The following is an 18666-nucleotide window of genomic DNA, read 5'->3' on the forward strand; positions in this document are numbered from 1 at the left end:
AAGCTGTATCTAGTATAATAATTTTATGTTTTTGCATTAAGTCTTCCAAAAATGTTAAATACAAGGATAATCGGCTTCCTATCTTACTCCTAATTTTAATGTTAGTGTCTCAAGTCTTTGACGCCAAAGTATGACTCTGGTGGTTAGCTTAGGATAAATATTCTTTACCATGTTGAGAAAACTTCTTTTCATTCCTGGCCTCTTAAAGATATCTTCTTTTAGTCAAGACAGGATATTAAAATTGGTCATATGCTTATTTGTGAGGAGTGAAGTAAAGGTAGAGATACATTTAAGATATGAGAATATATTTCTTTTTACCTTGAACTGAATGATGAACACTTTTATTGACTAGATGAATAACTGAATAATATTAACCATCCTTGAATTCCTGATATAATTACTATTTGTTCAATCTGGTACTCTTTCACCAATCTGCTGGCCTGTAAAATTCAATAAATAATTTCAGGAGAGGGGATTAATTTATACATTCTTCAGTGAGAATTAAATGCATTTTTCTTTCTTATGCAATCTTCACTGGTATTTTTTAGCAAGGCTTTGTTTAATTCATATGATTAATTTAAAAACATTCATAAAGGATACAGTTTAATTTCATTGTTTTAGGATAAAAATTGTCGTCTTTAAATTGTCCTCTTTTGAGTAATTGGCTATTATAGCTTTTTTGTGCCACAAGTCTATTTTTTGAGATATCCCCAGATGAAGTGAAAAATAAATACATGTGCACATCAAATATGCACAGCTAGTATTAGTTACTATACTCTAAATTTTTATATTTTCCTCAGGGAACATACAACTTTTGAATTTAGGCAACTTTGTTCATTTTTGAAATAGCCCCAGGAGGCAAATAGGAAATACCTATTATTACCCTGATGGTGTGACTGAGGAAACTTGAAGCATACTGATTTCTTTTCTGTGTGGATCTCAATTTAATATCAGCTCCATTACACAGAGCAATGCCCTCTACTTGGGTAGAGCGGTCATAAGCATGACTCTGGGGTCCGACTGCTTTGATTCCAGTCCTGGCTTCATCGCTTGTAGGCTGTGGAAGCCCAGTCATTTTATCTCATGCTAACAGGGTCTTAGTCTCCTCATTTACAAAATGAAGATAATAGTAGTACCTACTCATAGAGCTTTTGTAAGGGTTCGATGAAATACATTATAAAGGGTTTAGAACACTACTTACTTAGTACATGATAAGCTCCATAGAAGTGATAGCGATGATGATGTTGATAAAGGTAATAATTACCATACATGTTATCCACTGTTTAGAGTCTAAGAATCAATGAGATGATAATTAATCAAAACATGTAAACATCATTATCTCTAGCACTATGCTAGATTTCCTCACTTTTATTTTCTTTATATCTTTCTTTAAAAAAGAACAAAAACACTATAGAAAGCTTTACAGTCTAAGCATTTCAACTTTTAATAAAACCCACATCACTTTGCAACTATTCTCTTCATAATTCCTAATGATACTTACCAGAAAGCTATTGCTCTGATAATTGTCTGGTAGACATTAATATATCCTACACAGAGACATGTTGCTACCAATAGCTCAGTGACTATTGTCCCTTAATGAAAATTTTCTTCAAAATGGAAGGACAAAACCTATATGATATTGAACCCCAAGCCCAGGGGGAAGAGGAGGTGAGTGAACAAACACTAATCGGTACACGCACCTACACACACAGACACTCTTAAGTAGGTAAGTAGATAGGTAGGTAGGTTGATAGATAGAGTTGGAACATAGATAGATAGATGATAGATAGATAGATAGATAGATGGATGATAGAAAGATAAATGACAGAGTTTTCAACTTTATATAACACACACATCACTATCTATATCTTTACCTGTATCTATATCTATCTATACATTTTTATATCATCACTACACCCCACCCCCAGTCAGTATTACTTTTCCATTTTTTTAAAGGGAATAGTGAATTCTCAGCTAGCTCAAATAACTTTTTCAACACCAAATAATTTGTGGAAATATTATTTTCACTCTATCATTATTCTTATTTTAAAATGAAAAGAAAAAACAGAAATCTCCGTTATTGATCTGCTTCGTTGTCTGAAACCACCAGAATCTGTGATTAACCAATTAACCTTATATTTTGTAAACAGACTCATAACACAAATCTACTGCATTTAAGGTGTTTTGTAAACCTTATTTTATTGAATTTATCTAACAATATTACCAACGTAGAATTGTTAGCATTTTTTTTACAACTCTAAATTAACACTTAGAAAATTTAAGTAACCTACAGAGCATTGGATAAAATGTATTAGAATCAGTTTCCAAATATACTACAAAATACTACCTACAGACTGTGAGAGAGAGTAAACACACTGTTATCTGATTAAATGAGTTTCACTTTGAAGGCCCAGGTGAATTATAAGCTAGAATACTGATAGAATCTGCGGATATGATTAAAAGCCATGTATGAAAAATATTTGCAAAATCATGAAAATATGAAATTTGCCATAGTATGGAAAGCAGTGAATTGTCACTCCTGGTTTGTAAAGGAAAGTAAAATGTATCAAACATTGATTTTGATCTCCAGTAAAACTTAAGGATTTCTTACTTAACTGTCAAGTATAGAAAAAATAAACAGTGCTCATTAGAAATCAGTATAATTTCACTCAAAATAACATATCAGAATAACTGCTATGGTTACTATATGTATAATATCTGAGACCTTTCCTGAATACCATTACAATATCAAATTTATCAGAAAGTGTGATACATCATATCTGAAAATCAGCAAAAATAATGACAGTACCATATATCCGACCTTGAAGACTGGTCTCTGTAGATAGATTTTTTTCACATTTATTCTTACAGTAAGCTTATGAGGTAGATAGAATTGTTTCTCCTTTTAAAGTTGATGAACTAATGCTGACAGAAATTAAATACTTTGATTAAATCATAAGCCAGTAAAGGCTAGCTTTATGATCCCAACTGTAGTTTGTTTAAATAGGCATTTGACAGAATGTTTCATGATGTTTTTACAAACAAACTTGAAAATATAGGCTCAATGGTAATCAGTTAACAAGTTTTATGGGTGTGGTTGCTGAACTGTGTGCTATAGGTTCTAGGTTCATGCGTCCAATGATGAGATCTAGGCTTTCACCCCGTCCTGTTTGAAATTGTTATCAGTGATCCAGATGAGATCTATCAAATAGATGACATAAAGCTGGAAGTGTTATCTAATGTATCAGATGGTGGTCAAGAAGCTAAAAGAGCTTGACAGGTGGAAGTATGAGTGACAATTAACAAGATGAAATTAATATAAAAGTTTTGAACTTAGACTCATTTCTTTTTTCATTCTTGTGGCATTTGGTAAACATTCCAATGTGAAGGTATTGTGGTAGGTGATGAAAAGATATCAAGGTGGGGAGCGCATGTATGGGCCTTGCCCTCTAGGAGCTTATATTCTAGTGTTTAAGAGCAGAGGAAATGACACAGCACAGCAATGCCTATGAAATAGGGCAACGCATAATATCACTCTTGAGAATATAATTAACCTCTTATTAGCCATCTAAAATATAGAAAATTTTCCTAAAGATTAATGTCTATACAAGAGAAAAATTATGTCCACTGTTTCAAAGCAGACAGAAGAGTCATATGAAATGTCTATGTCGAAAAGTTTCAAAAACAGCATCATGATTTATGTGTTGTTTTTGTGGACCTAACCAGAACATTTGATTTTGTCAACCAAGTTTAGTATGTCAACAACCCTGTGAAGGATTGACTGTCCAGAGAAGGTAAAGATATTTTCTTGATCTGTATATAGAGTTGTAGGTATAATAGCAGCAACTATATTTTTGAATCTCTGTATTTCTAACAATGATCAACATTATCTGTGTTTTGAGCCAATTATTAATGTTATATTAGGTTACATAAAATAATTCAGTATGTAGCCAGTTTATTTTTACAAAAGCAAAGTGTGGATAATTGTTCAAGATCCTATGTATTTTGTGGCACATGTTTATTTCAACAACTGTAAAATATGTTCTTAAAACATTCCCCCAGTTAATTCTTATTTACCATTTGACACCTTGCTGAATGATTTAGACTGTAATTCATAGATAATTATTTTATCTTCAAACCATTTTCTCTTTCCGTGCTGCTCTTAAAAATGGAATGGATAGTTTATTGTTAAATTACTGGTTTCTTTGAATGGCTGAATAGAAGACGATCATGGTAGTTTTCCAACAAATCCTAATACAAAATATGCGACAAAGCATCTAGCTCTGCTAACCACATTTCTATGAAGTCATTAGGCTTGAAACTTGGCCTTTTTCATCAAGGAGACTGGCCAGTTTCATCTATACTTCCTATAATGTGCACTCATTCATGCAGTCATTCAAAATAGTCATCAAATGTCTACCATGTTTTAATCATTGTGTTGAACTAGAAGGAGCAGTCAGCCCTGACTTCAGACATAAGGGAATGTTTATCAGAGAAAGCAACATTTAAAATGAGAGCTGAAATGAATGGTTGCTAGCCAGGTGAGAAGATGGAAAAACATTCCTTAACAAGGGATTTGCATATAAGAAGTCCCAAAGGAAAGAGAGAGCATGGCATAATTTGAGAATTTCAGATGGTCCTAAATGATTTTAGCATAGCATACAAAGGTTGCAGTGGCTGGAGGTAGGGCTGGAGGTAAACAGATGATAAAGGTCTTTCTTGCCACGATAGAGAGTTTTAAATTCATCCTGAGGATAATGGAGAACTAACGGAGGCTTTCCAGCAAGGGAATGGCATGGATTGATAAATTCTGTAGGATGACCACTCTGATTGCAGTGTGGGGTAATCACTGGGTAAAAAAATTTAGAAGCAGTATCTTTAGCTAAATTCCGTCCTAGTAAACCAGGTAAAAGATGAGAGCAGCCAAATAAAAATAGTAGCAACAAGGAAGTAAAGAAGCAGAGAGTAATAGAATCATGGAACATGATGATCAAACAGGCTCTCTGGAATGAGAGAGGCCTCTAGATTCCTGGCCTGGGTAATTAAGCAGATGATAGTGACTCCAGATGAAATGGGCAATTAGCCCGTTTAAAGAGAGATGAGCTTAATTTTTGACATTCAATTGAAGGTGCTTTTGTGTTATGTAATAAGATCTATCCAGGGAACATTTGGAAATGTAAACCCAAAATTCATTAGAGATATCTTTCTAGGCTGAATATATACGATTTAAAGGTTTTGGCAAAGAGATGATAACTAAAGTCATAGTAATGGATGAAATCACCAAGGTAGAATGTGTAGGGAAAAGAAGACAAAAGAGAGATGAGAATCTTTAGAATCAAGGACCAATCTTATTAAACAGAAAGGGAAAAAAAGTCCATGAAACAGTAGCCGTAGAGTTAGGAGAAAAACCAGCAGACTAGACCATTAAAGAAACCATAGAAAGAGAGTAGTTCAAAGAGTGGCCAGAAATAGTAGCTGCTGCAGAAAATTCATGTATCATGAGGACCTATTATTGTCAGTAAATTTTGATTTATCAAGAAAAATCTTATGAGTGAGCCTGGAGTTACAATAATCAGAATTTTTTTTTAATCAGGGAGAGTTAAAGAGGATAAGGAAATAGAAATCAAGAATGGAAACAATGCTTTTAAAATGTATAGGGGTGCCTGGGTGGCTCAGTTGGTCAAGCCTCTGACTCTTGGTTTCAGCTCAGGTCATAGTCTCACAATTCATGGGTTTGAGCCCCGCCATCAGGCTCTGTGCTGACAGTATGGAGACTGCTTGGGATTCTCTCTCTCTCCCTCTCTGTCTGTCTCTGTCTCTCTGCCCCTCCCCCACTTGCACTTGGACTCTCTCTCTCTCACTCTCAAAATACATAAATAAACTTTAAATAAATACAATAAAATGCTTATCAGAGATAGTCTCTAGCCTCCAAAGACTAGAGGCCCCAGAGATATTTTTGAGCTAGGAAAGTCTTGGAACAACATCAAATGCTAATGAGAAAAATGAGCAAAAAAAAGAAAAAAGAAAAAAGAAAAAGAAAAAAATGCAAAGGCTGGAAAAAACAGAAGGCAGGAAAGTAAGAAATCCAGTTTAGGATGAGAATAGCTTTAGACAAAGGACAAAACACTACTTCCCATGGACAGCAATAAATTTTAAAGGGATGGAAAGTAGTACAGGACTGATGCCAAGTCTTTCACAGGAAGCTGAGAGAACACTCAAGTGAGTTCTTCCTTTTCTCTGAAAATCTGGAGTTATCATCTTCTGAGAGGTGGAGAATTAGAGTATTTGAGATTCGTATCCTATTATGTAAGAAACTGGATCCATTTTACATTGTTATTAAATGCATCTATAAGTGGCATAATGTGTTTTCAAATGTAACCCCCAGCTGTAACAACCAAAACAAACAATGGCCTAAAATTCGTCATGGTGACATTGTGATTTCACCCTAGGGAATAGCAGAAACTCTGAAAAAAAGAGTCTATAGAAGTTCTAAAAAAGTTTTCCATGGCAATGTCTATAGAGGAAGTGACTTCAATTACTGTTTCTTGTAAGTGACCACACATACCATACCAAATATTTTCTGGCCATTAGAAGACACATGAAAAATAAATATGTGCTTCTTGATTGACTGAATAGAGCCAAGAGCCAAGCATATGAGATCTCGGCCAAGTTCAATATGGAGCCCACAGGTGTCTCTGTGACTCCAGCTAAGTTGGTCAGATCAGTTCACTAACATATACAGCTGTTACTGACCATTTTTGCTTCTCAACTTTTATTTTGATATTGTTTGTAAGACATCATTCTTCTGGTCAAGCTAAAATGCAGCTCCTTATTCCTCCTATTTTCTCCTTTTTCTCAACTCCCAAAGTCAAATATCACGTTTCCACTAAACAGCATTCAATATTGCATTCCTGCTGCCATGTTTCTTATTTGCCACTTTTAAATTATCTTCCCAAAGTAGAAATAAATTAGTATAGGTTTGGATGTTATTTTACCTTTTTCCCTCACTTGATTTCTCTCAGTGCCTGGGATGTAGCTCTTTCTAAGTCCTTATTGCATGAATGATTGCAGTGCGTTAAATAATTCTACTTTATGAGAATTTTAATTACAAAGCTGCATACTATTCTGAAACTATTCTCATTTCCTTATGGAAATGTCTTAAAGTATATTACTCGAATGCCTCTTATTATGCAAGCATGAAAAATAAAATATTGACCTGAGATTCCTGGTTTCAGATTGGGTCCTCCCTATTTACAAAGAATTATTAACATTTGGCAAGAATTAGATGAATAACATTCTTAGGAGAGTAACTAGGCTGACCTTTTTTCTTTAATTTTTTTTCTATTGTTGCATCTTAAGCATTTATGCTTTCTACCTTGGTTTAGTTTTAGAAAGTCCACTGACAGGCATGCACCAAGTTCCCAGGATTTTTAGTACTTTTCTAGCACCTTGTAGAGAAGACACATAAATGGCCAGATGATATAATAAATTTTAGAAATTTGTGAGGTATGTTCCCCAGATTATAATAAGAGAAAAATTTTTTCCAGAGATTGATGTAGGAAAAAGAGAGACGAAATTCTTATTGTCAGTATAGCTACAACAGCCTGATACTAGTTTCTCTTACGAAAGAACATCTTTAAATATATATATATTAAGGAGGCACCTGGGTGGCTCAGTCGGTTAAGTGTCCAGCTTCAGCTCTGCTCATGATCTTGAGGTCCGTGAGTTCGAGCCCTGTGTCAGGCTCTGTGCTAACAGCTCAGAGCCTGGAGCCTGCTTTAGATTCTATGTCTCCCTCTCTGTCTTCCCCTCCCCTGTTCATGCTCTGTCTCTCTCTGTCTCTCAAAAATGAATAAATGTTAAAAAAATTAAATATATATATATATATATATATATATATATATACATATACACACCCACACATATATCAAGAACTCTTTCAATGGTGTGTGTGTGTGTGTGTGTGTGTGTGTGTGTGTGTGTGTGTGTTCACAAGAGCATATGTATTCATAGGTGGGGAGCTGTATGGTAAATTACATTCTACTCTCATTAAATGAAAAACAAACTTTCCCCTTTCCTTTGCAGAATTGTCAACATCACACTGCTGGTGACTTCTGTGAACGATGTACTCTTGGATATTATGGAATTGTCAGGGGATTGCCAAATGACTGTCAGCAATGTGCTTGCCCTCTGATTTCTTCCAGCAACAAGTAAGATTGAGAAACATTACCAGATTTCCCAATCAGTAGCACCATCTGTGTGGCAAATGGGCTTTCTATGATTTCATTTTTTTTTCCTTGTAGACAAAATCTCAGTTTAAGATAGAGAATATTTGGGGGGTACCTGGGTGGTTCAGTCGGTTGAGTGTCTAACTTCAGCTCAGGTCATGACCTTATGGTTCGTGAGTTTGAGCCCTGCATCAGGCTCTGTGCTGACAGTTCAGAGCCTGGAGCCTGCTTCAGAATCTGGGACTCCCTGTCTCTACTCCTCCCCTGCTCATGTGTGTGTTCTCTCTCTCTCTCTCTCTCTCTCTCTCTCTCTCTCTCTCTTTCTCAAAAAACTGAATATAACATTAAAAAAAATTTAAAGGAAGAGAATTTTTGCAAACAGTATAAAAACATGACAAAAGTGAGCACATAGTATTCCATGGTTTATTTTTCCATTAAAACCCTATCCCAAGTAAGTATTACTTATTAATTAAAATATAAATACTAATTACTGACATAAGTTATGTTAATGACATAAATGATACATGTAGACACATGCATAATTTTATACACTTTTATAAGGGTCTTGTATTTGCATGTAGTTCTGCCATAAACTCAGCTATGAAGAAGTGTTTCACTGCAGATCATATCCCTTTTGTGACCCCTTCCACTCATCTTATGTGTTTAATTTGCAATTTGCAGAGAAGTATTAAGAAAATAATTGAAAAAAGTAGTTAAAGGAGGGTGACTTATTTTTATACTCCCAGAATCACAGCCCCTTTCTCTTAAGATGGTCTGAGCTTGGTACCATGGAAACATAGCCATAAGGGGAAACAAAAGCTAGAATATTTTATTTCAGTGCTGTCTGCACATTCTGCATTGGTTTATATATTGATGAAAATCCTTTTTGCAAAGGCTGTCTATATTTTCTGCTAAGTGATTTATAGATTTCAATCTCTACATGGTAGAGCAATGTTTTCTCTAAGAACTTGCTTTTGAAAAGAATGTATGGTGGTTTGTTTAGAATTAGAATCCTGGGCTCCTTATCTTGACTATAGAAGAACCACAAAGCAACTTAGATAAAGAGAGGATTGCCCCTGTGCTGACTCAGTTTTTTCTTCATCGTTGGCTTTATATACATTCTGAAACATTTTCAGGTAAATTGTCTCTCTTCTGCAAGCTCCTCTTTTTTTGTTTAAAAGAATTACAGGTCTTTAGTCAAATGTAAATTTTTAGGTGAGTAGGATATGGATAAAGATAAAACACATTCTTTTTGTTCACCCGAGCACCAATTGGTAGGTGTGTGAAAAATAATATTATTTCTATTTCCCTTTCCCTAATCTCCCTCTGACGACCAGATTTAAACAAAGAGAATGTTATTTATTTTATCGTTCATTAAAATGTGAGCCATTGGATTAGAAAAATTCAGTAATTAATTGATAACTTCTTTGATAACAATCAAGCATAACATGTGTTGAAAAGTCTCACAATAAAATGTGTGCCTTAAGAGAAGTCAAGTTAAATGTAAAGAGAATTCAAAGGCACAAGATACCACACTTGGTTTTGGAAGCTTCAAGAACATATTGGAAGAAGTAGTAGTATTTATAATAGGTCACAAATGGTGGATTGAGAGGTTTTTACTGGTGGAATTAGCAGGAGATTATATTAACAAAAGCTTAGAAAACAGAAAACAAAGACATGTTTAAGAACTAATAAGTAAGAGTTTGGAGCACGGAGTTCAAATAGAATTCATAACTGCAGATGAAAATGAGTGGGAGAATGGAGGCTATATTATAGAAATCCTTGAACACCAGGCTAAGAAATTACTATTCAATTTTCTATATAATGAGGAAACATTGCAGACTTTTAGTTAAAACAAACAAAAAAACGTTAATGCCATCAGCGCTACCCTTTAGAAAGCCTGTTATGAGAGAGCTAAGTAAAATGAATTGAAACAGGAGAAGAAAAAAAGTGAAGAGAGCGATTAATAAGCTACTGCACTAACTTAGCAAAAGATAATTAGAACCTGAAGGTAGGTAATCGTAACGAGAAGGGAAATGAGGGAATGGATGGGATCTTTGTTGAATGCAGTTACAGAACTGATAACTAATTAGATATGAGGGGTTCAGGCCAGGCAAGAGTTGAAGCCAAAGGTTTTGAGCCAGGTTGACCTCAAAAATGGTAGTGCAATTAACTGAAATAGGGAAACCAGGAGAGAGCTACTGCAGAGGAAAGACAATTTATGTTCCAAATAGGTTAACATTGATGTGAAAGATCTGTCCAAATGGAAATATGCAAATAGCTGCAGGAAATAGCAATACGAGAATTGGAAGGGCAGAGGGAAGAGATATGTTAATAACTGAATTAAAATTGGATAAGATTTCCCGGGGTTATGTGACCCAAGGGGGAGCATGTGGAATGAAGGAAAGACAGAATTACCTGCATTAGAGAAACCAGAAGGGAAAGCAGAACCAAGACAGGGGGTGCCAGGGAGGCAAGAGAAGTAAGAGCACACTGCAGGGGGCGCCATGAGAGAGAAGAGAAGCAGCTGTCCATGGAGACTGAGTACGTATGGTAGCCACGAACCGTGAGGATCACCGAGGAGTTTTGACAATCCATGGTGGAAACAGATATTATGTTCCAAGGAGATCCGTGTATCTTTAGAAAATGTCAAGAAGGAAAAGAAAGAGTCCTATCTTGATGGGTTCACAGGATCAATAGAAAGGTGTGTTTTCATTGCTGTTCTCTATGGTTTATGTAATTCAAGCATATTTTTATGGGAAGGATCTTACAAGAATCAGAAAGCTGAAGCAAAGTGGCTAGTTCAGTGACTGTCAAACTTTATTAATTGCAGCCACTGTAAGAAATCATTTTTTTTTACATCAGACCTTGGGACACAAAAAACTTGTGTGTATATAATATATATTTATAAACATATATATCCTATAACTTTTCTCAGTTTTATTCTGCATTTTTAGAAGAAATTTTAGTCAAAACCCACTAACGTGATTTCGTGACCCACTAATATCACTACCTAAAGCTTGGAACGTTAATTAACAAAGCAAAGATCTGTGTATGGTAAGAAGGGAAGTGTTAAAATGCAAAGCAAAGAAACCAGCCAGGGCAAAGAAGAAAGGCACTTCTTCCTGAGATATAAAAGTAGATTCTGAAATATAGATGGAGGATGCTGAGTCACCTCTCTTTAATAACCTCCAACTGTGCCCCAAAGAAAAGTAAAGGATGTGGCGTGGTGAGTGGTTACTAACTCACTTCTATGCATTAGTTTTTCAATACTTCTTACCAAAACAAATATGACGAACTGTCAACCATTGTGACAGTGCAGCATTGCTGAGGGGTTTTTCACTGCCTGCTTAAGGAAAGGTCAGGTATTTTTTCAACAGAGTAGAAGGAACCCTCTACCCTCTGCAATCTGACCACCTTTCCAGGTCAATGCCCTCTCCTCCCTTCTACAATGATGCTACATTTGAGTCCCTTGCTCTTTGCCAAACACACCAACAATTTTTGCCAGACAGAGAAAGAAAAAAGTGGTATTGTTTCATGTATAATATGTGGGATTTAAAAAAAGAAAATAACTCCTAGAGTGTGGAAGTGGTTACCAGGGGTTGGGAGGTGTGGGAGAGCTGGTAAAAGTATACGAACTTTCAGTTATAAGATAAATGAGGTCTAAGGATCTAACATATAACATAGTAGTGATAGTTGGTAATACTTTATTGTATAATTGAAACTTGCCAAGTAAATAGAACCTGTGTTCTCACTGAAAAAAAAAAGTAGATATGTGAGGTGATAGATGTATTAACTAATTTGTACATATATGTATATCCAATCATCACATGCACACTTTGATTACACTACAATTTTTTTATTTGCCAGTTATACTACAATAAAGCTGAACAAAACACAAGTAGATGTATAATGCAATATCAGACAGTGGAAGTGCTACCAGGGAAAATAAAGCAGCCTCATTGAATTGAAATACTTGCATGGTATTGAGACAGAAAAGACTGGGGTCCCCTTTTCGATAGGGTGCTCAGTGAAGATCTTCATGAACAAATGAGGCTTGTGCAGAGACTTGAATGAAGTAATGGGGGGAGCCACATGACTCCCTGGAGGAAGAGAAGTCCAGCCAGAAGAAAAAGCAGATACACTGGCCTGGAGACTGGCCCATGCTTGTCAGACAGCAAGGATCCAGGGCAGCTGGAGCAGACTGACTAGTGTTAGGGGAAGGGTGACAAAGGATGAGTCAGGGAAGCTCCGGTAGCTAATGAAATGTCCTAATGGCTAAAAGTCTTCCAATGGCAAGAGGAAGCTTGGGACAGGGTAATGCAGTGATGTTAGCGACGGTAGCAGCAGTTTCAGGTAGAACGTGTGTGGAATGTGAAAGAAAGGAGGTAACATTGACTCCATGGTTTCTGGCAGAACAAATGGAAGCACAGAGTGACCATGGATGAGATGGGGGAGAATTACAGAAAGACCAGTGGTATTTTTTGGAGGGGAAAACTCAGCTTTAGATCTGTTAGTGTAGATGCAAAGGTTTTAAGATGGAATGAGACCATTTAGGGGAGAGAGGACAGGACAGGATAGAAGAAATCTGAAGACTGAACTGGGAGACCCATGAAGAGGTCAAGGACATGATGTATAGGAACCTGCAGCAGAGGAGACTGTTAAAGAACCAATGATGAACATAGAAAAAAGGAGAAGGGGGTGGTACCCGGGAAGCCAATTCATCTCTATAGTATCCACAAGAACAACATAGACTGGCAAACTCTACATCTTAAAAACCCTAATGAGGCAAATTTGGAATTAGCAAACATAAGGAAATATAAAAGGTAGCCCCCAAGAAAAAAGCACAAGGATTTCAGAGTGACCCCGCAGACAGTGTGAGGATTGAGTGTAGATGAGGGAGTTGGGAGCAGAAAGAATAACTCTAACTTCCAGTAAGTTATGATTCCTACACCCTCCTTCATTAAGTCCTTACACATGATATAGGACTTCATTCAATCCACCATAGTATCATAACTCAAAAAAGTTTATATCAACTATTCAAGGAGAATTATAACATCCTTGCATAGTAATTGAGATAGATATATTACTGTAAATGAATATAATTTAATTATGTTGGCTCTCTAGAGTTTCACTTGAAATGTCTAAAAATTTGTTTCCAAGTATCTATCTATCGGTAGATAGATAGATAGATGATAGATAGATAGATAGATAGATAGATAGATAGATAGATAAGCAGTTTGAAATGTGACATAGGAGTGTGTGTGTGTGTACAGATGCACTCAGCATCAAGCTTTAGCTTGAAGAGCTAAAAGCTTGCCAGAATGTGTCAATTACGTGTTTGTGGATCTATTTTGTGAAGGATAGAGTTTGTGAGTAGTAGATCAATTTGCTCACCTCTTTCGCAAAGGTTAGAGTTTATTACTCATTCATGTACTATTGATTCAGTGTGCTAGAAGATAGTTAAAATAGGGTCCAAATGGCACCTGACCAAAAGGAGTTGTGGCCCTGGTGTATACACCATCTATCTTTTTCAGCATAAACTTCTTTAGTGGACCAAGAAAAAGAATGGAGTTTGCAGCATTACCATTTTGTAACAAATATATATTTTTCCTTCTAAGTTTCCAGTGCACCATGCAGTGTTACCTAGTGGGAATCCTCGACTTATATTTGAAAGAAGTTTGTAACAACCTAAAATGTTAGCGCAGGTTAGTTTTCAAGTCTTGCTAAGTATTTCTTTTGTAGGGTAAGATGATCAGAAACTCTGATAGGCTGTGGTCTACCAGTCAGTAGTGAGAACAGGGCAAATTATATAAGACCTACTTAATAGAAAAGATCATAAAATTATCAGAAATTCTTACTCATTTTCATGTAGAGCACCTTCCCTTCTTACATTAACTCACATTACTTTGTGTTTAAAATAAACTTAGTTTGAAATCCGTTTGTAAATTAGAAAAGGCACTCTTATTTTAAGTGAAATATTTATTCACACTTTGTGTTCAAAGGCTAGTGGCAATTTAGGTTGAGCTTTCAGAAAAAAAATTATATGGTTTTAGGACCATTTTTTTTACTTGGAAAATATTCAGTAATATTCTATCAGACAAATGTGCACTAATTCTAGTCATACTTTTCTTTCAGTTCATGAGAAATAGGACACTTTTGCTGGATGTTTAATATTTTTATGCTTGTCATAGAATTATTAAAATTTCAAAATGTTTACACAGTGCGAGGCACTGCAAATTCATTGAAAGCCAACCATACTTACTTGTTGACTATTATCGGCATTATTTAGTTGTGACATCCTACTTTTGCATAAAAATTTATATTATAAAATACAGCACTTATAACCACCCCAAGTTAAGTTTCACTCGTCTATATAATGGATAGAATTACTTAAATCTATAAAATAAATAGGTTAAAAGATTTTTTACAATCTTTTTTTCCCCTTTCTGGTTCAGTTTCAGCCCTTCTTGTGTCATGGAAGGCCTCGATGATTACCGCTGCACAGCTTGCCCACGAGGATACGAAGGCCAGTACTGTGAACGGTACGAACTGTCATGAAACATAGAGATCATACAGTAACAGATCACAATAGAAAAGTATTCATTATTTTCATAACTTGTTTTCATTTTCCTTAGTAGTTCATACGCCTTCAAAACTATTTTTACTTTTATATCTATACGCTATCTCCGAAGAGAGTTGTTTATTTCCATCTTCGACTTTCTCAAAGTTTCCAAATTATTTCACAATTACATAGTTTAGGTTTTAGTGTATACATATCTACATAGCTATATTTAGTGCACATGTATATTTTGAGTGTGCACATATCTATATGTGTGCATATTATCAGTAGTTAATAAAAAGCTAGTTACACATAATTCTCATCTTAATGCACTGGAAAATATTGGCTGAATCTATCTGTGTGCATGTCGCTGTTCTGAGCACTATGGTACTATACCACCAAGTATATACATAACTCAGAATGTAAATGTGTCAAGCATTCTTAATTTGAACACAAACAATAAAGTGTTTGTTATTTGGTGCTCCTTTCCAATGAGCAAACAATATTATTTAAATGCTTCCTCTCACCATATTTTTTTTCCAGGTAATTAACCTACAGTGTAATACTAGTTTTACGTATACAAATTAGTGATCCAGTACTTACATAACAACACCCGTTGCTCATCACAAGTGGCCTCCTTAATCCCCATCACCTATTTAACCCATCCCCTCACCCACCTCCCCTCTGGTTCACCATATTTTTTGTTTACAGAATCTGATAATGTATTTATGTATCTATTAAATTGAATACTGACTGTAATACAAATGGTAAATTAAGAAGCACAATTTCAGACTGTCTAGTTAGGTTGTAATTAGTATCTTCTGGGTCCATATTTTCCATAAGATCGGTATCCTGGATATTGAAGCATATCACTACCACTTTTAGTATGTTTTAGGTATTACCTCTAAAGTAACTAATATTAACTATATTATACACACATGATAGCTTTAGCATTAATTGATAACAATATAAAGTTTTTATCCATGGACATAGTCTAGCTTTACCAACTTAGCTAGGACCCGTTTTTCAGTATCAGAATAGCTTATGGTCTACTTACTTTACACTAAAATTGTGAAGATCAAATGTGTAGAGGATACTGTTGGTGCCCTGCCTACATGCCTACATGGAAACCTCATCTCCCATAAGAGGGGCAAAAATGATTGAGAATTTACCCCACGTTCCTCCAATGTGGGAGTACAAAAGTCCACATGCTTATGCTTATGCTTATAATTACTCCAGGCTTTCCATGGTATTAGGCTAAGACTGGGACATCACCTGAAATCATACCATTGTTTCCTTTCTTTTCCATGTCCTGCTTTACCCACTCCTTTGCAGGGTTCTTCTAGGAGCACTTCCTTAAATTATCAATCTCTTTGCAAACATAAACCAATATTAATTAATTGAATCATCACCCATTTCAAAGTCTTCTTTTGGAGGTGCCTGGTTGGCTCAGTGGGTTGAGCATCCAACTCTTGATTTTGGCTTGGGTCATGATCCCAGTGTTGTGGGATTGAGCCCGGCATTGGACTCTGTGCTGAGCGTAGAGTCTGCTTAAGATTCTCTCTCCCTCCCTCTGCTCCTCTCCCCTGCTCATGCTCTCTCTCTATTACAAAATATATATATATATATATATGGCACCTATGTGGCTCAGTTGGTTAAGCGTCTGACTCATGGTTTTGGCTCAGGTCATGATCTCATAGTTCATGAGCTTGAGCCCCATGTAGGCCTCTGGGCTGACAGTGGAGCCTGAATTGTCTCTCTCCTTCTCTCTCTCTGCCCCTCCCCTGCTCATGCTCACTCTCTCTCTCAAAAATAAATAAACTTTAAAATTTTTCAAATTAAAAAATAATAATAATTAAAAAATAAAAGTTTTCTTTTATATAACCAGGAATGGTTGTGTTAATAATGGAAATAAGCAGATAACTAAATAATTAAATTTTATAAATTCCGATGAAGTTTCTACAAGGTTGCAAAATATATTTCCAAATAATTCTATATGTAGAAAATCTAAACAGTATCCACTACTTTATATATATATATATATATATATATATATATATATATACATACACACACATATATGACAATGCATTCACAATGTCTGTGCCAATAGAAATTGATAATTAAAGAATTCAAAGCAATACAAAATCCAAAAATATTTCTATTTGTTTTGGAGATGTGTACAACTTTTGACTATATATATTTGTAATGTCCAAATTTGAATATTTGGTATTCACGGTTAGGGTAATATTCATTTCATGCCCTTGTAAATATGAGTAGGATGATGACTGGAAGCATCCATGGACACAAGGGTATTATCTGCAGTAATTTATGAAAAAAAATGTTCCGTAGTATACTACATTTATAAATTGAAGTTACCACTATCTATGAAAGCAGGTATATAGAAAAAACTGCAAGGGTGCCCTGAAATGACAATTACTATCTTAAGGCAAAGTGATTATAGAAAATTTACTTTTTTAATATCCATTAATGTTTAATCAATAGGAGTTGACAGTTCATATAGTATATAGACGAACAGTGTCGCACACTATCAAAAGCGAATGGCTTGAATTGTTTTTGCAGTCTCAAATGTTGTTACAGCTTTTCATTCTTCATCTCTAACATAAATGATAAAGTTATATTTCCCTGAAAAATTGCTTTTATTCAGCTAAATTAAACCAAAGGTCTTGGTTAAATTTTTATTGTAACTGTCCAAATAAATTTGTTCCACTTCTGAGAGCTTCTTAAATCATCTGAATCACCTTACGACCTGCCTAAGTTCATCAGCTCGGGTCTAAAATTGCTTACATGTCTTGAATGCTCCTGTAATGTAGAAACCCCTCCCCATGTTTTATCTTTGGTATTTTTGTAATAAACTCTTTGAGCATTTAATCAATCTCAACCTGGTTAGAGTAGAATTCTTACACCTGCAAATGTTAAGAAATCATTTAAGTGGACTCACTTAAATGGTACTTTTATGGAGTGTTTATAATCTTACATTGGAAATAAAATAACAATTAAAACTACAAATGTATAAAAACCTACTTATAGATAACTTTTGTTTGTTTTGCCTTTTCTAACCAGCAGAGGATAAATTAACACTCACAATCAACTGTGCAAATTTCCACACTCCCAGGCTACTGAAGATAGTTCTGGATTATCTGCCTAATGTTCATAATTTTTGGCTTCAACCTCCTCCTGTCTCTCAACTTCCTCCCATGCTTGTCTCTGGAACAAAAATTCTGGGTGTTGATTATATTTAGCTGATGAGATACACACACACACACACACACACACACACACACAGTCCAAACCAGGAGACTTTTAGGAAAGATAGGAAGTGGTTTAACAATTAAATCAGGACCAATAGTTACGTGTTACCCCTACTGGGTAACCCAGAGCATATGATCTTACTAGCATCTTATACTTAAGTGAATGGATGTATGAATGGGTGGAATAGTCAATGAAGTGATTTCATTTGGGTTCATCCAGTTGGATTTTCTTTCTAATTTCTGAAATTAATGTTATATATTTTGTCTGCATAACATTAACCTGCTGCCTTGGATCTATAATGAAAATTCCGTCTTGAGGAAGATGTGATAGAAAGACCAGTAAAATTAAATAGAAAATCCAGTTTATTGTCACTTAACTTACTTCTTTTGCTCATAAATAAAATGAGTTGAATTATTTGGTCATTTTGATTTTAAATACATGAGTCTAGGAAAGTTCAGGTGTCAATATTTCTAATTTAAAAAAAAGACTTCAAAACAATATTTATAATCTACAGTAATGGTTGGCAAACTCACCCACAAAATTTGGCCCATTGCCTAATTCTGTTTGGCACTATAAACTAAGAATGTTGTTACAGGCAAACAT

The 18666-nt window shown here is 35.2% G+C and overlaps 1 protein-coding gene across 2 annotated transcripts in view; it reads left to right on the forward strand.

Moving 5' to 3' along the window:
• Positions 1 to 18666, forward strand: part of LAMA2 (laminin subunit alpha 2) — a 613797-nt gene that overhangs the window by 423530 nt on the left and 171601 nt on the right. For both annotated transcript variants that reach the window (XM_078447300.2, XM_078447301.2), the window contains exons 32-33: positions 8086 to 8210; positions 14687 to 14773. In XM_078447300.2, coding sequence (XP_078303426.2) covers positions 8086 to 8210; positions 14687 to 14773 — 212 coding nt within the window. The remainder of the gene's footprint in view (positions 1 to 8085; positions 8211 to 14686; positions 14774 to 18666) is intronic.

Source organism: Panthera onca, chromosome B2, assembly GCF_046562875.1.
Source record: "Panthera onca isolate mPanOnc1 chromosome B2, mPanOnc1 haplotype 2, whole genome shotgun sequence".
Lineage (NCBI taxonomy): Eukaryota > Metazoa > Chordata > Mammalia > Carnivora > Felidae > Panthera > Panthera onca.